We start from the raw sequence: 23719 nt of genomic DNA on the forward strand, positions 1-23719 counted from the left end.
TCGCTCGATAACTTGACCTGCACAATGCAGATGTAGGACAAAGACTCAAATAGAGGGATAATTCCTCTTAATGTGCCTTGTCATGGCATGACTACAGGGTTGCTATCTTTGTATGAATGAAGAGCAGTTTGAATGCCTCCAAAACAAATTTTGCCTTTTCAGACTTTACATGGGTATCCATCTTGTCTTACCCCCTTCTTTCATTCTTATTTTACTGATGACTTAATAGGTGAAAACACCTGCTAATTGAACCAGACCCTTTGTCACAAAAGACTATGTTTAGTCTTAGCATTACAAAAACTTCATCAAGCTAAATCATCAAGCTAAATCTGCCCATAACTGATTTGGTGGTGAAGGTGTGTGTGTGTTTGTATATGTGTGTGTGTGGGTACGCGCGGGCGTGTACCCTATTTTTTTCCCATTTGTTTGATCAAAGAAGATCTGGAAAGACACATCTCTTCGTTTCAGACACAGCCCATAATAGAAAGATAAATCAGCTCATTAATCATGAATCAACTGTTTGAAAAAGACATGAGGAAACAACTGCCAATTCTCCAAAGACCTCACATGATCTGTGCAAATGCAATATTCCAGTCATATCTTCCAAAAATGTAGCACCTGATCAGTCTGCATGCAGGGCCAGAGGAGAACACGAGGCAATCTGAGAGCATTCGCAGCAGAGTGGGTCCTGCTTGTTTTTTAAGTCATATCCACACAGGAGGAACATTTAAGGCCATGCTGAAACCAGGAATGCTGACAGCTGACGGGCGGAGGTTGGGGGCAAGCTGCCAACGGGACTTGTGGACGGATCTCCATCCTGCCCCCGTCGCCTACCAGCACTCGAGTGCTGGAGTGGGAACAGAGTGAAGGGAGGATAGTGTGAAAATAAGGGGAGATAAAATGGAGGGCCCTGTTCGCTTAGCAGAAGGAGCACAGAGAATAAGTAGACCCTATTGTACATGTAATCTCTCAGGCACTCTCTTATGGAGAGAGGAGAAAAACATAGCCACGAGACCATCCAATGGATTTACCCCTTCACCACCCCCACTCCCCCAAAGCCGAAAACATACCCTGATACCTCATGTTACTGTAGAGGAGATCCATGACATGAAGACCAAAGTGCAGGGCTATAAAGCATTAGAGTAACACTCAGTTCAAGTTTTCCCATACGTAGTGTTGACCCAAACACAAGTATAAAAACAACCCTAACAACAAGAAATGTACCTGTTGGTGGAAAAACTCAGGAAAACTTCCAGTAATAAAATGTCTTCCAAAAAAAAAAAAAAAAAAAGAAGAAGAAGTTCTATTTTTGATATGAATTAAAGCAGTGAACTGAATGTAATCCTTTGACTCATGTTGTGTCATCCCCAGACAATTACTTCAAGGTGGACGGAGATAAGGACGCCTTAATATGTGGAAGTGGGAGCGATGCCGGGTAAGTTGAATGGTTCTCTGTGTGCTCTTCAGTCTAAGACACTGCTCTCTTCCAAAGTTCACTTCAAGCTCTTTCCGTTATAGACTAAGCAGCTCAGCGTGAACAATGATTAATGACAGTTTGATGAGTGGAAATGCAGCTTGTCTTTGGTGTAACTGGGAGACACAATGACTGTGTGCACCAGCTGAGAAAGCTAAAGAAGGCCAGGGATTAGTGTAGACCAGCATAAAGTGGTGGATTGAGTCAATGTCATAGCATAGCTAAATAAGTAAAGTAAACACGGCGAGGCAGCCTTGCGGACCTGACTCAGCAGGTCTGTGTGTTTAGGCGTGAGTCAGTCACCCTGACCAACTTCTCCGGGAGCGGATTTAACAGACGCCTAATGCTCCGTGAATGGGCCCTTCTTATTCAAGCTTTTTCTGCAGAAGCCTGTTTGACATCTCTGACCTTCGTTTGAGCAACGTCCATTCAGTGTTTTTATGTACACGACTTCGTAAGAGAGCGCAGTCTTTTTTTTTTTTTTTTTGCTTTATAGAAAACAGTGTTTGATCACAGATGTTGTTTATGGTTAATGTACAGACGCCTGCCTGGGCCCAAAGAAACAGTCCCATAATAATCTGTCCTAAAATGGGTTGTATGTACTACTGCACGGTACTATCTTTCTGTGTATAATGTGCAGTGGCTCTGAAGACCTCAAAAAAAAAAGGGTAAAATAGTATTTGAGGTAATATTGAAGTTCTATGGGATGAGCTTAGGGTGGTATGACTGAACGTTTAACATTAGGAACACAGCTGCCCTTCACATAACAGTATAACAAGGCCGGGTCTCTGGGGACTTGTTTGGGGCTTAATGTTTTATAACAGGGGGGTACGGTCTGTCTCATCTCAGGTTGCCATTAAACTGTATGTAAGCACTGTTTTTTAGCAGAGTTGTCCTCCACAGCATGCACTGTGCCACTCACTAAAGAGCAATCATTTGTTTCTATATTGATGTGTTTTGGATATAAATGAAAAAAATTAACTGTGAATGTGAGGGTAGCCAGTGTTGAGTGTCATTTAGAAGAAAGAGTGATATTCTGATAAAAGTGGTATCTGTCATTTGAATGTAAAGCTTGCGCGTGTGAAGAATTTGTTTTCTAGTGTGGCTGAGATGTGATGGTGATGACAGGGCATGGGTGTTTGTTATTATATGGAGAGTTTAAAAATATGTCTAAGCAAAACATACACAGTGTTGTGTATGATCTTTTGACAAGCAGAGACTGACCTTTGCATCTCGGCGTAAAAAGTTGTGGCCTTTGGGGACTTATGATGAGGTTGAGATTTTAAAGCACGGCTATGTTCTTGGTCATCTTAGGTTGCTTTCAAACTGGAGGTATGCGTTTTCTCTAAGACATTTGCAGATGTTTTCTCCATCTCTGAATTGTCAGAGTTTTCTAAAGAAAGAAAGAAAGAAAGAAAGAAACAAACAAACAAACAAAACAGTGGACTGGGTTTGCTTGGACCAACCACTTAATTGTTTCTGTCAGGCATGTTGGTCTCTAGTCTAATTCATATGAGTAGGTATTAATGTAAAAAATACATTTATGACTTACAAATTTAGGCAGTTTACCTTTGTGAGACGCCTATGTAACATATGGAACAAAACACTACTACATTAAGACTGCTGCATGCAGGCAAGTCTGTGTGTCTAGCTTCTATTGCATTGTTAACAGTGGAATATAGGGTAGACCCATTATGATGTGCGTAATGGCCAAGAGGCGTATAGAGAGATTGTATCTTTGGAGAACTTGATACTGAAGGGCAATAATACACACAAGCCGAACGACCTGTCTCTCAGCCCACATGATCCCATAAACCCCCCATGTGTTTTATCTGTGTCTACAGGAGCTCAGGGATTTTGCCCAAGTAAACACTGATTTGCACTGATGTTTAATGCCAAGTGAACGCAGAGTTTCCATTTCCATTTCAGGTGAATCTGTAAGTTTATTATCGATAAACCCTACAAGTGCAGGTAAAATAAATCAACAAAATACCGGTATAGTCTGGAATATTTACTAGATTTCTTTTGTAATTTCAAAAACTTAAACAGTTAACAACTTTAAAAACAAAACAAAAAACATTTTTGTATCATACCATAAAGCTACACAAATAGAAAAATCAATTAATGCATTTTACAACTTCTACCATGTCTCATGGAGTCCTCACAAGTTCTAACTTCCAAAGTCTGTATAGATGCATCAAGAATATTAACATATTATTAAATATTTTATATGCTTTCAATAGCTTTTACTGATCTGGAGTCAGACATTAAGTAATGTATTGACCTTTGAAAAAAAATGTTATGTACCATTTAGTCATATAGCCTGTTAATGTCTAGACTGACCCCATTAGATATTAAATGTCTTTTCTCTAAATTTCATTTCGTTCTCTTTTTCATAAGGGAAGTCTTGATATTTTTCTTCAGTTATCATGCTTCTCACTTTGAGACTCCTCAACAATTCAGGACTTTTGGAACTGTAAGCGAAATGTGGCTGTTGGAGATTTTTATACATTTCCTTCACTGATACATATTAATCCAAGCAAGAAGTTCACTGCCTATGAGCAGAGAATTAAACAAACCCAGAAGGTGGTTTCGTAGCCTCTCTATAGTGTGCAAAAAGACATGGTCTCAATGATCCCCTCCAAAGGTATTTGAAAAAAGCAGGATCCCATTTCAAAACTGATTTTTTTTTTTCTACCTGGAGCCCCCAGAGTGGATGGCTCCCCTCGCTCTTATGCTCTTTCCATAAATGGTTAAAACATTATCTTAAAAGGGTGCACTAGTCGATAAAAGGGTATTTTTTTCTTCTTCTTCTTCTTCTTCTAGGAATATGTATTGAACATCTAATGGAAAGAGCAGGACATTCACCTTGAGTTACTGGCCTGGCTGTCTAATGGTCTGTTGGTGTGAGTTATGGCCTAGCTTGTGGGTGGTGATTGTAACGTCTGCCCCATAGCCTGAGTCAGACAAAAGACGAATCTATTGGTCACACCCTCTGATAATGGGACTTCTTGTGTCCAATCAGGCTTGTGTTCACTGAAGATAAACACAGTCCCATACAGCTGAAGATCAGCCTTTGTCTACTAGGGACGTGTGACGTGAGCTGCCCAGAGCAGTGAATGTTTGTGTATTGGTTTATGAGAGCAGTCGATTCCCACTAATTGCCAAAATGTCTGCTAAGGTCATTTAAGGTTTAAAGGCCTGTATTTTTTTTTTCTTTTTTCATTTCATACATTTAGACCACTCGTTTGCATTGATCTTATTAGTAAATGCACTTGCAACAGCTTGTCTGATACCTAAATGTGGTTTAAAAAAAAAAAAAAAAAAGCTGGATAAAATTAAACAGAATATGTGGTAGCCAGTACAGTTTCTCTGACAGAACAATTTCTGTTAGGATATTTTATTCCACAGCTCCAAGCAGGTAGAACACACTGGAAAAAGTCAGGAATCTCTCTCATCCTGGTAATAAACGTACATCAGTATGTTCTAGAAATAACTTTAAACACAATTTACTTTGAAAGTAAAACTTAAGTCCACAAAGTGTACACTTTCCAACTGAGCTCAATCTACATTGTAAATAAAGAGTTTCAGAGCTGCGTAAGGATGTGTTCTGAGCATAAGAACACAAGACTGAGCCAAACAGTAATCTTTGAGCTTGTTCCAGGCTTGGTGGAATATTTCGGCCAGTGGCACCGCTTTGATCTTTTGGCTGCTTTCTTGGTACTACAGGCATCTCTATTAAAAATCCATCTGGCCTCCCATAATGCACCAATAATTATAAGGTGTTAGAGTTTCTTCATTAAACAGAGAGAGAGAGAGAGTGTCTATTAATAAACCGTGATTAGAATGCATTTTGTAGGTTCTAAATATGACATTAGAGACTCCCCGTGTAGGTCGCCCAAGTGGATGGATCATGGTTTTGGTTCAGGGCCAAACCAGATAAACTGTAAATATCCCATCGCTACTCGACACACGGTCTGCTTACAAAGCAACTGCTTAATAGTTAATTAAGTATAGCATTCAGTGACTGAAGCCAAAGATACATTCATATAGAGATAGTCAAGATTAGATAGTTGAGTTGTGTTTGCGTACGAGTATAATGTCTTTTAAGATGTCAAAGTGTAAAGTGATGGATATCAACTATTAATATATATCAAGAAAACTTTGTCCAAACTGTTGTCTTTTACTATAAACTCATATCATTGTACTCTTTTGTGGTAACAGTAAACATTTTTACTCATAGTTTAAACTAGACAGGAAATGAAAACTAAGATAGATGTGTATAAAAAAAGAACAAGGAATTATGTAATAGTCACATTACTGACCAATTATCCAATGCACCAAGACTGAACATAGGACTCAAGGGATGTGATTTAAGAAAAAGGAGATATCCACTGGCAACAAGTTCCATGGATACGGCTGCAGTAGACATGTAGTAGTTTCATTCAGTGAATTAGTCACATTTTAATTTACGCACTGATACCGTACAGACTTTCTGTGCAACTGAAAACCTTAAGACCTTGTCGACATTTTCTTATATGGGATTAAAATCTCCCCAGGCGACAAACTGCCTAGACACAATTGCTATAGTCATTTCAATTTTATTTATTTATTTTGTTTAAATTGTCTTTTTATCTCCATAGACACAGCATAAGACAATTCTTGAATTTTTCAGAGCCAGAAGGAGTATTAGTCATGCTTTAATTTACTGTCTGGTATCCTACAGACTTTCCGTAAGATAGAACACTTGTTGACGAGTTTTGCCTCGGGGATAAAGAATGGTTCTCAGGGTGCAAGGCTACTCAGGGTACACTCAGATTCTGGGTTTGTCAGACAGAGAAAGTGGTTTGAGATGTGATGTAACAAGACACACTTCATTTGAGAACTATGGACTCTCTTATTCACCACATAGTGCTTGATTCACACAACTTACTGTGTACGTTCACAGAGCCATTGTGTTTATTTGTGTGTGTGTGTGTGTGTGTGTGTGTGTGTGTGTGTGTGTGTGTGTGAGTGTGTGCGTGTGTTGGTGTTTAGAAGGCTGCTGGTCACCTTGTGAACCAGGATAGAAACCTGAGCTGAAAGCTTGCAGTGTTTGTGTGTGTGTGTGTGTGTGTGTGTATGTGTGTGTGTGTGTGTGTGTGTGTGTGTGTGTGTGTGTAGCAAATGAGCAGCACCCTTTTGCTTTTGAAGCCCATCCACTCTCTCTCTCACGCGCTCTCTTTCTTGCTCTCTCTCTCTCTCTTTCTTGCTCTCTCTCTCTCTCTCTCTCTCTCTCTGCTGTTTAAGCAGTGGTGTTATGAGCACAGCCAAGCATGTTCCCTCTCTCTGCCCCTCCAGAGAGGCTGCAGGGGTCATCCACTGCCTTCTGTGCTATCCATGGCTCTCCTATAGCCTGGGCAGCTCATCAGTGCCCTGACACTATGACATGGAGCTGGTTATTTTGCTGCACCCCATGCTCTCCCACTGAGGTTCAGACACACTGAGTGGTCAGGTTCGGTCCTCAGGTTTACTACTTCCTGGCAGCAGTCCTAATAATTACAGGAGCCACTGAGGTGTCTGAGGAGCAACTGAAGGCTAGTTTTCTAGTTTCCAAGCCAGGATAGCATTCTATTCCATCCAGCAATTGGACAGTTAATCTTGTTGTGTATTCCCTTCCCTTGGTTGCTCCATTTTATGTCCACCACTTTTGCTTAGTTTGAGTTTCATCCTCATAATATAGCATTCATTCTGAGAAACCTGTTGATTACTGAAGTTTTTTGGCTTGCTGAGCTATACTGTGCAATGGTGTGGTTCACTACTATACCTTTGACTACAGGCACTGGCCTGATTCCCACTCTGCTATCAGCTACCATTTGAACCCTTTCATTACGCTTCGTTCCAAGCTTCTATACTCGTTACTACTTTTAATCGTACTTACGTCCAACACATAGTACCGACCGGCCATTTGATTTTACTGGAAGCGTCCTGAGCTCCATGGCAAATGTCCAGAGGAAGTAACTCCCTAGTACTTTTTGGCACGTTGTGACACAAGCTTCTAACATAACAGCCATACAGAGAAGGGCAGCAAAATGGAAACAATAGAAAGAGAGCTGTATTGGTTTACAGACACCAACACTGAACACAGATTCCCTAAACACTCTAACCCTGGCCTCCTTCTCATTCCGTGGATCCTAACTGGACAGAAGCAGTGTAGGCGGTAGAGGGGGCGCATGGGGTATATGGGGGGGGGGGGGGGCGCTCGCGGTTACCCAAAATAGCCTGCGATTGAATGCTTCATGCCTGGGTGATATGCTCCCAGCTGCCATTGCGCTGAGTGAGAGCAGTTTCTTTGACAGATTTTGAGTGAGTCTGTGCCAGGGCTCCTAGCCCACCTCAATGACAATAGTACAGTCGAGTGGACTAAGAGATCCAGTGTGATCAGCTTTTGTCAAACACTGATGTTTCATGCCTCCCTGTGGTTGAGAACCCAGTTATCCTAGGCAGATTCCTGCTCTTTTTTCATTTGTCTGTTTTTGTTTTGCATTGATGCATTACTGATTTGTGTGGTTGTTGTTACTTGCCTGGCAGTGTTTTAGATAAAATGAGATAGCAGATGGTAAAAGAACAGTGTTGCTAGCACTAACAGTAAGTGGTGGAGAAGTATGTCGATGGGATAAATGGGTACGTGCTGGTACCTTGCTGGGGCTGGCAGTGGACTAGCAGAAATGAACAGGTCCAGTATCTAAATCTTGAGCTTGGCCACACACTGCCAAGGTACATTTAAACAATGCCCTTGACTCCAAAATTGTACCAAAGGGTGTGTTAAGTCTGACATTATAGAAACTGCACATCTCTCTGGATCAGAGTTGCGACTTTAACGGATAAATGTAAAATGTGAGTCAGAAAGACGCTCGCGCACATTGACATTAACAGTAACGATTAACGGTTTGTACATGCTTAGAGGGGGAAATAAAAATCAAAGCTTGTGAAAACTACCAGGCTTCATAGCTCTGTGTGTGTGTGTGTGTGTGTGTGTGTGTGTGTGTGTGTGTGTGTGTGTTTCATACTGTGAGATAAAGTAGAGGCATGTTGATTTTCACTGTTGTGTGTATGAGATGAGACCTGGTGGACTGAGAAGGTTTGGACGCGCAAACCCCTGTGCTTATGTCTTAGAGCCATTGCCAAAGTCATTATATCCCTTGTCTGTTTCAGTTATTCTATAAATAAAGCCAAATGCACTCGTTCAGGATAGTAAATAAGGCATAAAATCTCATTGCTTGGCCTCTTAAAAAACACTTTCACAGTCATTTGGCTTTCAAAGGTATTCAATCCCCAAACATAAACAGATATACAGTAACTCTTAAGTGTACACACACACACACACACACACACACAGTCTCTATGCTAGGGCTAGAAGTGCTGGGTTGATATGAGGGTTGGCATGGGGTGGAGGGTCCGGAGGCCCCCCCGAATGAATCGAATTGAAGTGGAGCTTGTCCATTAGCACGTCCTTCAGAGACACGGCGAGGTGTCTGGGAGCGATAGCGCCCATCGCCCAACACCCTCACACTCTTCACATGCCAGCTGCACTGAGAGCCAGTCGACGCCTGCCCAGAGGGGCCAGTGCCGCAGTACAGAGGCAAGGGGGGGGGGGGGGGGGGGGGGGGGGGGGGGGGGGGGGTATGGGTGGTTTTTTGGTTTTTGGAGAAGGGGATGTGTAATCACTTTCCGACTACTGACAGTCAGTCACTATGTTATGTGAGCCCCTACCCTGCCCACCCGAAAAGCTTATCTTCAAAGGTGTTGAGGGTGTTTACCTCGGATGATCACATCAATGGGGGGAGGGCACCAGGGGTTTCGGTCACATATCTGCCGGACAGCGTCACACTGCATGAATGAGTAGGTGTTAGTAAAGTGTCGAAAGGACTTTGTTGAGAAAGCTTGAATTTTACCCCAAACAATCCTCAGGATTTTTAGAGGATTTTTTTCTCCCCTTTGCTAAAAGCGAATATGGCATTATTTGGCATTATAAAAAGATGATGACATGAGTCAACATTAGGTTTGAAAGTTGTCAAAACCAGTATTACATCACTACTTGAAATTCAGAAAAATTAGCTTTTTAGAAAATTCTGAGCTGGATTTTTCTTTTTTCCTTTTTTTGTGTCCACAGGAAATGTCCTGATGGGTTTGAATGTATGAAGACAGGGCGTAATCCTAATTACGGCTACACCAGCTTTGACACTTTCGGTTGGGCATTTCTCTCACTCTTCAGACTCATGACGCAGGATTACTGGGAGAACCTATATCACCAGGTCTGGGAGCTCACAGTGCTTTACTGTTAGCTTATATTTCAGTAATAAGTCAAAGACTGAATCACTTAGAAGTTCTAGTTCTACAATGTTGTCCCTTTTATCATTTAAAACTTGAATTCCATGACTTTGTTTTGGAGGTATTTCATTACAGAAATTGCCAGCGTATTCAAAAGAGGAGTCATAATAATAACATATATCATCACTGGCTAACCTTTGATTACAGCACCACACATTCATTCATTCATGAGTGCAGTTATTTACTTATTTATTTATTTATTTTGGCTTAATGATGTGCTGCCTCCTCCCTGTCGACAGACTCTGCGCTCGGCAGGGAAGACATACATGGTCTTCTTCGTTGTGGTGATCTTCCTGGGCTCCTTTTACCTGGTGAACTTGATCCTAGCTGTGGTTGCCATGGCCTATGAGGAGCAGAACCAGGCCACCATCGCAGAGGCCTTACAGAAGGAACAGGAGTTCCAGCTTGCCATGGAACAACTCAAAAAGGAACAACAAGTATATCATTTCAAGTATCCATCAACCGGAACAAGTGTTTAGATTCTCTAGCTCTAGGTTACCATTGGCATGAATGATGTATGATGATGTAGAGGAAATAAGAGGCACACCTATACAACCTTTCAGTATGAGGTTTCATATCTGAATGAAACTGAGATGTATTTTACTGGATTGCCTTATCCATAACTTTGATCAATAAGCATTAAAATGTTGCATAATGCTGGGGGTGCATAGGTCCAATCCTCAAGGACTAGAGTAGTGCTGTTTTTCAGCTTCACCTCATGATCTGATTTCTACCAGGGAAACAGGTGTTTGTGCTTCTCAGCCAATCAGAGACATGTGATGGTCAGTAGGTGCAGAGACCATTGGTTGTCCGGATCAGACTAGAGGGCCCGGGATTGAACTCCTTTAAAAAGTCCTAAATGTTTTCTGATAATCCATCAAGCCATTTGTCATTGGTAAAAACCGGTGATGATTCAGCGTTATCCGTTTTTCTGTTTTTGTCACTAGGCTCAGGCTCAAAAAACCCGTGAGAATGAATCAGGGGTGACTCCTGAGGTGTCTCCCCTTCCTCCACAAGATGACAAAGAGCACAAGGACAGGAGGAAAAGCCTGAGGGCCTTGTCGGAGCCGACGGAGAACGACAGCGAGGAGAACACACCAAAGCTCGACACCTTAGAGGGAGTGAAGGTATCGCCCCGCTTGCTCCGAACATCGCTCTGCTCTGCTCAGTCATAAAATGAATCATCATTGTCCAGCTTGACTGCAGCTGAAAAATGAATGTAAAGTTGTATCATAACAACAGAGATGGAGGCTAAAGTCTGTGACTCAGAAGTTGAGTCACACTTAAGTAAAAAACTTAGATTCCAAAGACTATGACTCGTGGCCTTGTTTGGGCTCTTTGTCTTATGACTTGCAAGTTTACTCAGAGTTGTAGGTGGTGTGTCATTTAGTTCTTTTTGGTAAAATGAAACTGAAAGAAGTCATCTTGATGCAAGATATGAATGGCATGTGTGACTGAGACAGAGACCACCACATCCAACCTCATCTGTCTTTGAAATGCACCAAAAAGTTTCGTTTGAGCTTAAAACTGATTCAGGTGCTTGGCACTGGTCTTAGACGATTGTGACTCAAGAGTCTTCCCTGAAAACTCATGACTTGACTCAGGCTCATAGAGAGTGACTCATAAACAGTTCTGGTATGGACTTGGGCAAATCTTGAAATTTACAGCCAAAGTCAATTTAAACTCTAAGCTGATTGCCTAGAACAACACATTTTACTCAGAGTCAGACCCAGGTGAAACAAATATCTAAACACTTGAGTCTTGTAACGACTCTGACGTGACTCTACCGTGAGTCACTTTCTACTAAATTTGCTAAAACTCTAACAGGAATGAGTTATTGCTGAAACAATACCAAACGTCATATGAATGCCTTCTTTTCATCCAAACTGTCATTTATCCTGTTGATTAAGAGAATAAAGTCAACTAAGACAAGGCACAACATTTGAGATAACTAAGACAATACGTCAATTATTTGAATACCCTGTTTATATACCCTGTTCTAAATCAGTGATGTCATAACTGGAAACATACAACGTATGAATGAAAAGTCTGCAAGGTATTCTGTTTAATATTTCCCAAAAGTACTAAGACCAGCTGACATTTTTCACTGAGTTACAGTTTAATATTAATTGATATATTGTCTAAACGTACCCTGATGTATAACTATGAGAACAAAGCTAGTGATCACAGCATATAATATATAACAAAAAAGACGGCGTTGTTAATAAGATGTGTCATGTATACAGTGGAAGTTCAATGAAAAATATCACCAAGAACAAGGTAAAAGCAGATTTTTAAAAAATGAACTCAGCAGGTCTCAGAGTTACACTGTCTCCAAAGTATATGAAAATGGTTATATTTAGTCTGATGTGTATCAGTATCAGATTTCCCTTTTTCTTCCCTCCATAGCAAACCCATGCACTGCTCGTCCGTACTCTGTCCTCACGCACCAGACGAGGAAGCCAGGTGAGCATCTTCAACTTCCGTCCACGGAACAAAGACTCGGAGACGGACTTCGCTGACGATGAGTACAGTGTTCATGGGGATTCGGACAGTCGGGCTGGGTCGCTGATCCTTCCCTGGACCAGTGGACGTCGGTACAGCAATCAAAGTACAGCCAGCCATGGCTCACAGGTCTTCTTCACCAGTCGTAACATCAACGGCAAGCTGTTTGTGGCCATGGACCAGAACGGGATCTCAGGCCAGGGAAACCTGACCCCTCTCCCACTACCTGCATGCACTATGGAGAAGGTCAAAGAGGAGAGTGTGAGTATTCTGTAACTTTCTATCTGGTTTGGAAAATTATTTTGGACTCGTTTTTGCTTTTGTGTGTGTGTGTGTGTGCGAGAGAGAGAGAGAGAGAGAGAGAGAGAGAGAGAAATCTTGTTGTGAAGATGATCTGATAGATGCTTTTGTTGCTTTCAAGACATGTAGACATGTACGTGTGGGTTAGTTTACAGACTTGTTTGGATTTTATATTGGATTTATTACTTACAGAGTGTTTTGTACATTGCTTGACAATGTGAGGGATGAGAGAGACGTACTCTTGTGCATTCACATGCATGAGTAAATTCAGGGTTACAGCATCTATGTTCTCCTACTCATCAGTCACTAGGAATTTCATTATCAGAGGGGAAAGTGAAATTTTCTGGTTACAAGATGCATGAAATCGGTTTAAAAATCATTTAATTTAATTCAGCCTGTCTACGAACAAGGAACGAGGGACCAAGCCCAAGTTTAAAAAAAAAAAAGCAATCTTCCCAGTGGAGTCCTTTGCCAGTACTGGCTGACAAAAAGCTGTTGTGATTTCTAGATTAAAAAACAAAACAAAAAATAATCAACATAAGTAAATTTTTTACCTGTAGCTTCGAACCATCATCAGTCGGCATCCATATATTTCAGCCCAGAATGAACCTAACCATAATTACCTGTTTAAATTATGTATACATATATAGATACTCAAATAACAAGTTCACTCAAACTAACACGAAATTGGTTTCAGAACTTAATTAAATCAAGTGGTTACAAGTCTCATCTCATAACCATATCTCATTTGTGAAAGTTGTAGTGCATTTTAGAGTGCATTAATGTGAATTAAATACATAGTTTACAAAGACTAAGCATATACGTGAAACACATATCAAATATAAAACAAGTATTAATTGTATGATTATTGTTTCCAAAGCATTAGTTTGAGTTAAGGCCTGTGGGACACCATAAGATCATTCAAATGATAAATGACAGTCATTTAATATTGTCTGCCCTGTGCAAGCAAACATGTTAACCAAACATACACAGAGCACGAATGGCGCAGTGGCTAAAAAATGATGAACTCTTCCCAAGACAGGATAGCTCACCTCTCCAAAACAGCCCAGTTTCTATGTACCCACTGACACTGACCTTAATCACCGTCACTACACGTCTGTGTATGCAAAGCCCTGTAAAACTGTGACGCATTCATAAGGTCTACACTGTTTCATCCGCTGCGTGTACCATTGTGGCTAATTAGCAGTTAGCTACCATGAGCATGGTGTACACCTTAGGTAAAGTCCCTGTTGCTCCATCTAATATCACAGTTCTCAGATGAGATCATGAAATGGAGGCAAGACTGGTTATTATCTTTTCTGTTTAGATTACTCAACAGTGACATTCCAGAATAAGACCTGAGACATGATAACACTAATATGAAAGCAATAACTGGTGACTAAATTATGCGGGTCTACTTTGTAAGGGACTTGAGTGATGAAGAATCCTGTGTGTTTTTCTACTGACTGTTGCCAAGCCGAGATTGTGGCGCTAATAAAGTCATTAGGAAAACTGTGAAAAACAACGAGGAAACTCAGTTGTCTCGACTCCGTCTGTCTAAGATTAGTGAGAAGGGGCTGGGAGAGGAGGGGGGGTTGACGGGTTGACAAAATACACTGTCGTCAAGGCGATGCAACCACGGTTACATAGCAACAGATGTTGAATAGGAGGTGCCCCAGCATCTCTTCTAACACAGATGAGAATGGTTTGGTGTTTCCTGCTCACCGAAATGGCGTGCGTGGGCACTATCATGGGCACTGCTAAAGTGGCTTTGCGTCACAACTTTGATTACCTGGAATCAGAGAGACCTTGTCTAATCAGTGGGTCATAGCTGCACACAAGCAAGATACGACACACTTCTAACCACTGAGATGGAAAAGAACAGGGAGCCGCAGTGCAGCTCTTTGTTCAAAGAGCAATACAGGCTATATCTGTCACCAGTCAGTCAGGACTGCAGAAAAATGATTTGACGCTGTGGAATGTATTACCATCAAAAGCTTTTTCAAAGCTTTATCTGTAACAACTATGATGATGAAAACAAGAATTACTGGAGCTGCTGGCTTGAGACTCAGACTGTAAACAGATTCTGACAGACTCTTCTTCTTCTAATTATATTACCTCATCTCAAAGTACACTTTGTTTACATCAGCAGTTGTGACTAAATGTGTGTAAACTGATTGTATTTTGGGTAGATACCTCCTCCTCTGCTCTTTGTACCAGCTTTTCTGTCAACCAGCTGAAATCAGTGTTCATTATGCAGATTGGAGGCAGTCTGTGAGTCTGATAGCCCGTGATATGTGACACGATGCCGCTCTTCAGCTGAATCACTCTTTTGTTATTGACCTGACATAAATTAAAACCCCCAATCTGTGAGAAATGTGCGTCAGTCAGCGAGGCGGGTTTGTCCGAAGTGGTGGGCTCTATTTAGCGATAAAGTGTTTTTCCTTTTTTTTTTTCTTTTTCTTTTCTTTTTTTGTTTGTGGGTATGCCAATCACAGACAGGCCTGAGGCTTTTGCTATCGTTGCTGAGGTAAACTGCTTTGACTTTTGTCTTCAGACAGTTACGTGTTGGGTGAACAAGAAACATTACTCCAGTCAAGACAGTGTTGATGCCCAAATTGCAAACCTGAAATTGCTTTCTCTTAACTTAGACTTGTGGAACTATCATTGGTCAGTTTTGAGGGATTATGTGAGTATGTGGGACATTTTGAATCTGTATGTGGGGGACTACCTGTGTTAAGTATAAAGTCTCCATTTTATGTGTATTACATTAATATATAAATAAGACCTGAAATGGTGCTTGCCCACAGAAATTCTCCTTAATCTGTAAATTGCTACTCGATTGAATTAAGCTAAAAAAACCACAAAAAACAAAGATAGCACGCAGAACCACACAAGATAAATCAGTAATGGAATTGTAATTGATAACAAAATGTGATAAATTTAAGCTTTTTGTTGCTGTGGAGACTTCTCTTTCCCACACACTATTATGTTTTCTTTTTCATTTTTCCCAAATAAAAGACAACCATATTGATTAGATCTTTTGTTTTGAATGGAGATCACATTTTTATGTTTATTTTGTTATAAAATCACTTCAGCCACATGAATATTTCAGTTTCAGAACAATTCAGTGTACGTTACTAGTGTTTCAATTAATCTGAGCCAAACTGAGAAGATGTAAGGTGAAACAGATAGGCTTGATGGGTAAATCAAGGCTACAACTGAACACATGGCTTCTTAGGTGCAAAATATCCAGTGCTACTTTCAGTTTTATAGTGGTTGTTGGTATATTTAGATCTCTGTGTTTGACTGTGAGGTTAACAGTGATTGTGGTCCTGTATGTGTTCCACAGGGTCCAAACTCTACCAGTGAGCTGAGCAGCATGCTCCTCCCGCAGCAAACCTCCCACGAGGGCAGAGACCGGGCTCTCAGCGCTGCCAGCTACATCACTGATGCCTTGGAGGGTAAGAGACAGATAGGGGATTTTTCTCTGTGCAAATCATACAAGCCAATCAGCCAATTATACCGTGTCCTAAAATCACGACCATGATGAAGATGATGATGATTATTATTATTATTGTTAATAATAATAATAATAATAATAATAATAATAATAATAATAATAATAATAATATTAGAGGGTTTTCCAATACTGGATTTTTTTTAGTTGTTGTTTTTAATGAAGCAAAGTGCACCTAGAGAACCTGTACCCTAACCCTAACCCCCGTTGGAGGAGGGGGGGGGCGCAACATTAGCATTAGCAGATTTTTAGGTGCAAACTGGCAAGTACAATGAAAAAGGAGGGGGAGGGGGGGCGCGAGTTCAAGCCTAGACAAAGTGTGAGGGTGCGTGTTGAAAAAGGTTGAAAACCCCTGCTCTAACACAGAGAGACTCTGTCTTCTCTTAATTGATGCATACCCAGAGCAAACTTGTGCATTTGACTGCTGTTGGTTGCATTAAGAGGACATTTTAGAGTATTGAGACTATGGCCTCCAGCCATTGTGATAACCTAAACTTTGTCATCATGCTACCTGACAGAAACAAGCTTTGATTAGCTGAACCGACATTGAATAATATTGAATCCCAGCAACAACAACATTAACAGTAATAATAATAATAATAATAATAATAATAATAATAATAATAATTTAAGTTTCGTATCATTGCAGTTAGTCATAATTATAAGCATAATTGCAAAAGACAGAAACACGTCTTCAAAGGTGCTCTCTCACATTTCAAATCCTTGCTTGGCCTTTTGTGCAGAGTGCATATGAGGACAGCCAAGCATCCATCTGTTCCAAAGAACACGCTCCCCAGAGATGTCTCTATCTGTTGTTTTCAAGAATGAGGTTTATCTCCCTTAAACGAGATGAAAACATGAAAATACCTAACCTATGAAAATTATGAGGGGCCACCTTTTTTGTTCTTTTTTGTGCAAAACACTTTTTTTTTATGAATTAATCATGTAACAGAATTTCGATGTAGTGTAGTGTAGTGTGAACTTTTTCTTGTTCAAACAAAACCATGCGTCAGCTACAGGAGAAGTAACTGAATTGGACAGCGGGACGATAAACTGCTTGTAAAACCCTGGCCCAAGTTATGGTGATGTGAAGTGTATTGTGGCCAGCTGGTTTCAAAGCTCTAAAACTGCATAATTGTTTATGAATTCCAAGCGGAAAACCCAGCCTCTTTCATACAGCTATGTCTTTATCACCAAGTGATGTTTAGATTATATCAGTGAATTGGTTTTCTGGTTGGAATTGACTGTATTTAGACTAATCAATGTTTTGTTATTAGAATTTTCTTGCACTCAGTAATTGTGTATGAGAGCTGTGCCCTGAATTTCAATCACAATTAGGTAGACAAGACCACTTGCCACTCCTTAAAGAGATCCTTTCTCACTCCTTAGCATGATTTCATAGAGCCATCTCTGGTACTGCATAAGGCATTGGTAGTTGGGGTTATTATTTTTTTTTTTTAACCTTTTTAACCTTTTTTGACAGTCGTGGCTAAAATGCTGTGTGGCTCACTTCAGTGATGCTGTTGTAATGTTGAATCCTCTGATACCAACATTAACTGCCCTTAACTAGCAGTCTGTCCTCTGTCATAGAATGTGTCATAACACAAAGGAATAGAGAGGTGGTCACATCATAGGTTTGACTCTGACTGGGTCAAGGTGACCACACTGGGTGTAGGGGGTCTGTGTGTTGGCAAATTTCCTCTCAGCCAGACAAAATGTAGACTGACAGGGTGGCCTACCACCACCCCCACCCCCACCCCCCGGCGCCCGCCCCGTGGAAAGTGACACCGTCACATAAACACACGTTCGGTCACACGTTATCCTTCCCGGCCCAGTTCTCTGTTAGAGAAACAGACCTGGTGTCTGTCTTCATCACAATCCTCATTAGAATTAGATTCTGTCGCCAGTGCCCCCTCCCTCAGCACCTACGCATGTTTTTTGGGGGGTTTTTTGTGCCAAGCTGGGCCTGAAAAACACAAAATACTAACTTTTTACCGTTCTTGGCAAGTTTTTTCAGTGAGTTCAATCACATTTTGCTAAGTGTTGCTAAGACTCTGCTTGCGATTTAGTATTAACAATGTCACTTGCTCATGTCCACAGCTATCAGGTTTTGGTTGATTTCATCTTCGTTCAACCAAACCCTGTTTATTATTTGTGTGTGTGTGTGTGTGTGTGTGTGTGTGTGTGTGTGTGTGTGTGTGTACTGGCAGAGTTGGAAGAGGCCCATCAGAAGTGTCACCCTTGCTGGTACAGCTTTGCCCACAAGTATCTGGTGTGGACGTGTTGCCCAGGCTGGTTAAAGGTGAAAGAATGGGTGAAGTTCATGGTGAATGATCCGTTCCTGGACCTGGCTATCACCATCTGCATTGTTCTGAACACACTCTTTATGGCTCTGGAGCACTACCCCATGACAGATGACTTCAACAGGATGTTGTCTGTCGGAAACCTGGTGAGTACAGGAAGGCTAATTGGAGTGCTAGTATGTTAATGTTCAGCATAAGATGGTAAAGGCTCTGATTCTAACGAATTAAGCGCATGGTCTAAAGCACATGGCTTAAGTGCATTTAGGGTCCAAATACACTTTTGCTAGTTTAACGGCAGATAATCTGAGCAGAAAGTAAGGCGCAAGGCACAAAGGGGTAGTACTTAGTCTCTCGATTGTGAATGTGTTTTGAGCATGACATGCAATAAACCAATCAGAGACTGTGTCCAAAATAGCATACTAATGTACTGCATACTGCATACTGGCCCAGTATAAACTGTGTACTGCACACTACTCCCCACCGTTGTATACAGTATGGTATGCATTTATGAGAACTTTCATGTAGTGAACTACAAGTTTGCTATCAGTTGGGCTATTCGTTCTGTTAAAAACGAACAACACGACTACAATAAATATCTACATGATTACAACAAATATCTATCAAAAGTATCCCTATAAGAAAGCGTATGAAGACTTATTACACCAAAATATGCTACTGATACAATTATATTCGGAACTGCAGCTGAAGTTAAAGTTGAAGCCACTTTTGTTGCTGTCCGCCATGTTTTTTTGAAATTTTTGTCAGTTGGAAATCATCGCATTGCATCATAGGATGCAGTACCCGACGATACTGCAAATTTTCGTCAGAGTAGTACATCATCCGGGTAACTGTCGTGTTCTGCAAAATTTTTATTTTTCATGCACTGCATACTACTTACCTCTTTTACGTCAAGATCAGTATACGAGTAGTATGTAGTATGCCATTTCAGACACGGCCAGAGTGTCAGCTCCCATTCCCATAAAAGCCACCTGCACTAGCACCTTGCTATCACAACAGTGTACTTAGCCCCTGGACAAAAAGAGCGATTTGCCAATTCGCTGCTTCCGCCGTCTCCCAATCCTCTGTCCAGTCAGGTACTCCATTTTTCAGTGAAACAACTGCGACATGACTTTAGACCAGGTTTTTGTTGGTCTAAGCACAAGGCTTTCAGTTGCATTCAAAACAGCAGCAATGAGCCTGACCACACCTCATTTTAAGACGATCGCCCAGATGGATGCATTTGCTATTTAAACAACGTGGGTGCTGGATGGGAAAATGACAACTGGGTCAGTCTGAAACTAGCAAAGACACTTGCGTTCCGGTTTGTGTTGCGTTGCCCCGGGTGTAAGATAGAGCCCTAAGTCTCTCCAACTCAAGGCTGTCAAGTGACACTTTATTTTGTTTTTCACTGTTTATTTTACCAAGCCAACAAAACTGAGGAGTGAAAAAAGTATCGCGGTCTGAAGCCACCTCGCTTCATGTACAATGACTCTAGAATGATCCTTGTAAAATTGGAATTGTACCATGACTGCAGATGGCTCTGATGTTCTTGGCAAATGATGGAAAACAACTACTCTAACCTTTCTTGTCGTCTGTCGGGGGGTTTATCAAACATCTCTATTCCTGAAGGGCTGTAAGATATGCAGGACTAGTCTAATGTCTTACACAAGCACAACAGCATATTCTCTAATCAAGGTCATCATGTCTGTAAAAGCGCCTTTGAAAATGGGATGCTTGGGTAGGGTTTGGAGTAAACTTTGCTTTAGGGAGGAGCAGCGTTGTCTACTGTCGATGTGGGTTAGTGCTCGGTCCATCCTTTATGCGTGACAGAGCGGCCTGCGTTTGAGAGAGAGAGTGCTGGTGGGATGGAAGCGGCTCAAGTTGCTGTTACTGTTTGAGTAGAGAGTGCTCTGTCTGTATTATGTCTTGGCGGGAGTGTCATGTCAGGACAACGGTGCTCAAATCAATATGCCTCCCTCCACTTGACTGGCCTCGGCATCCTAACACGCCGGCTCTGTGTTTATCCAGCCGGAGAGGCAGTGGCGGCGAACTTTGCCTGAGAGCAGGGTCGAGAACAGAACAGGTTTGGGCGACACAGCCATTGGAGACACATCTCCTTCTTCCTGCGGTGGCTTTGCCTGTTTTTTTTTTTTTCTTTCGTTTATTTCAAGTTTTTTTTTTGTTGTTGTTGTTATGCATGACTGATGCTGTTATCGACTGTGTCACCTCTGTTTCAGCAGAGAGTGGAAAGTCAAGGCTGACTACAGGCGTGTGGCATGAGTTTTGCCACTGTCAATTAGCTGGAGGCAATAACACTCATAAAATCAAACCACTGACTCTGTCATTCTCTCAATTCATGGTCAGCACTCTTTCCATCACTCACAAAGCTGTTCCTTATTATCATTTAAACAAAAAATATATTTGAGTTCATTTTCCATTTAACAGGGGGGTACATGGCGTTTTTTGGATTGAAATGCAACTGTTTTGAGTGTGTGTTTTGTCTGAAAAATGTTTGCACATTAGGCTGTGTGTATATATGCATGTCGGTTGATTTGCGAGGACTGTGCTATGTCTTAGTGAGCATGCTGATTGTTACGGCCAAGCTGTGTTGACGCCTCCTTGGCTGGAGGTGTGTGTAGGCATCCCAGAGAGTCTGTCACTGGGCATCTCCTCTGTGCCTCTCATGCACACACTACACATGCCACACACTCCCCCCTCACATGAGCTTCACCCCATCTGGCTTTATATATATATATATATATATATATATATATATATATGTGTGTGTGTGTGTGTGTGTGTGTGTGTGTGTATATATATATATATATATATGTGTGTGTGTGTATGTTTGTGTGCGTGTGTGTTTTGGGGGGCGGGGGTCCATGGCGACCAGTCATGCTCCGCAGGCTCCCTGCATCACGTGGGCACTGGCCCAACTCCCAAAGGCTTGGGCAGTAAAGAAAAAAAGGAAAGAAAGAAAAAGAAAAACAGATTGGGTGCTCTGCTTTGCAACATGTTTTCACTGTGTGGCAGTTCCATGGGGCGGATAAACACTTCTGGAGGATTGAAAAGAGACAGGCAGGCAGGCTGAGTCAGCTTTTGCATGAGTCATGTGTGTTGTGCAGCACAGCTCAGCTGACCAATGATAGCTGTGTCTCTCCAAAACCACTGGAGTGTCTCATTCTCAAAGGTCAAGCTGTTTATGAACAACATTAGGAGAAACTGCTTAGTTTCTTCTCTTCGTTTTATGTATGTCTGTGTGTCATAGGCAGTCATTTTTTGGCACTTGTGTATTCATATGTCAAGGGTGATCTGATATTATGTGAAATGCAGCATTGTCGGCCCACACCATATTAAACCATTAAATAAAATGTAACCCAGCCAGGATTTGTCTGTTTTTACTCCGGCCAGAGTAAAAATATTCCGATTTTTAATACTGTCAGGGACTACTTCATAATCTAAGCCACGATTTGTCTGTTTTTACTCTGGCCAGAGTAAAAACAGAGATCTTTTTATTAATTCATTAATTTTCATACATGCCAAGTCAGCCTATTACCTTTGAAAAAAATTGTCACTCTAAACAACCACAGTGTCAGCTTTCAAAAGCATTCCCTGACCGTGTTGGTGTTTGTCGGTGACATTTGAAAAGGGCCCATTGTGGATAATGAATTGTGTGCTGAGCTAATTACTTTCATGGAGATGTAAACGTGGGTGTGGGCCCTTTTTCATGAGCGGAGGGGTCTCGATAGTGAGCCCACTCCAGGCGACTGAGGATGCCACTCCAACCCAAAGTCACATCAAATCTGCGAACCTGCATCTTGCTTACATAGGCAGCATGGAGAGTCGCTTCACATTTCAAGTGTAGTAAGCGTCAAAGGCGACCGTGCCTCTCCAAACAGGAGGGGTGGACCGGTGCGGCTGGCTACAGGCAAACGTCATGGGTAACCACTCAGCTCAAATGTAGTGTCTATTCAACAACATTCCATCTTCAGCTATACCACCTGCAGCATGTTTCAGAGAAACACTGTTTTGTATGTACAAAAAAAAAAGCAGTTCAAAGAACTTGGAAGAGACCATAATTGAGAGAACCCTTTGCCTGGAATCAATTTCAAAATCTGAGATTAAAGAGTTAATTATATGAGAGATGTGAGACACCAAAGCGTCCTTCCCCAAGAGCAAAAGCAGATCAGAGATTGAAGTCTGGCAGCCTGCAGAGCTTCACGGAGATCCTGTTCTCTGACAGGAACAACTAGCTTCAGCCTGGAAGGCTCAGCTGCATCCACCGTGTCTCCAAAACATCCCTCTCCTCGTGCCAAACCCCGCACCCATGTGTCACGTAGCCCATGTCACATCCATGAGCCTGTTCCTCAGGAACAACAAGCAGAGGGACACATGCTTAGAAGAAAAAAAAAGCGGAAAAGGAGGAAGGGGGAAAAAAAGAAAGAGAGAAACAGACCTGGCAGGGACGCATCAGCTTCCAGACCCTTGCCGGTTACCTACAACTCCCCCCTAATTTGTCACGGTCACATGAAAGTGTCCATGATATGCAAAAAACAGCCTTGTTGTGTTATTAACGTTTATTATGTTTATTAAACAAATTTCACCAGAGGAAATTAGGTGGCATGCAGGAGCTGATTAGTAAATGCACTGTGGCTTTAAAATCCAGTTCATCGTTCACCATCCATGTAAAGCATTTGGATTTCACGGGTGGATTGCACTTGCTTTTTCTTAATGGTTTGATCTGAAGTTCAAAATGAAGTAAACTGAATTTAAAAATGTGGTTAAAAATGGTCTTGTTGATTCAGTTGCAATATGACTACAAATTTTATCTGTTTGAATATGTGAACTGTGCCCAGCCCTTCAATTTATTTGAATGAACAACCCAAGAGGCTAAACACATCTTATCATCTTATCTCTCTCTCTCTCTGTCTCTCTCTCTCTCTCTCTCTCTCTGTTTTACCAAAGGTTTTTACTGGGATCTTTACTGCTGAGATGGTCCTGAAGATCATTGCCCTGGATCCGTATTACTACTTTCAGCAGGGCTGGAACATCTTCGACAGCCTTATCGTTAGCCTGAGCCTAATGGAACTGGGCCTCTCCAACGTGGAGGGTCTGTCTGTCCTGCGCTCCTTTCGACTGGTAAAATCTCTCATTATTACATGTGTTTCTGTCTCTCTCTCTCTGCCCATTTTTCACATTGTCTCTAAGGACATACTGTATACAGTATCTGTCTCAATGAATTAAAAT

General features: G+C 41.5%; 1 protein-coding gene across 1 annotated transcript in view; it reads left to right on the plus strand.

The window, feature by feature from the left end:
* Nucleotides 1-23719, plus strand: part of scn5lab (sodium channel, voltage gated, type V-like, alpha b) — a 90227-nt gene that overhangs the window by 15024 nt on the left and 51484 nt on the right. Inside the window, exons 7-14 of the mRNA XM_030768573.1 lie at nt 1372-1435; nt 9627-9768; nt 10084-10281; nt 10792-10971; nt 12254-12610; nt 16002-16113; nt 18380-18618; nt 23438-23611. Of these exons, the coding sequence (XP_030624433.1) occupies nt 1372-1435; nt 9627-9768; nt 10084-10281; nt 10792-10971; nt 12254-12610; nt 16002-16113; nt 18380-18618; nt 23438-23611 (1466 nt within the window). The remainder of the gene's footprint in view (nt 1-1371; nt 1436-9626; nt 9769-10083; nt 10282-10791; nt 10972-12253; nt 12611-16001; nt 16114-18379; nt 18619-23437; nt 23612-23719) is intronic.

The sequence above is a fragment of the Chanos chanos genome, chromosome 3 (genome assembly GCF_902362185.1).
Source record: "Chanos chanos chromosome 3, fChaCha1.1, whole genome shotgun sequence".
Classification (NCBI taxonomy): Eukaryota; Metazoa; Chordata; class Actinopteri; order Gonorynchiformes; family Chanidae; genus Chanos; species Chanos chanos.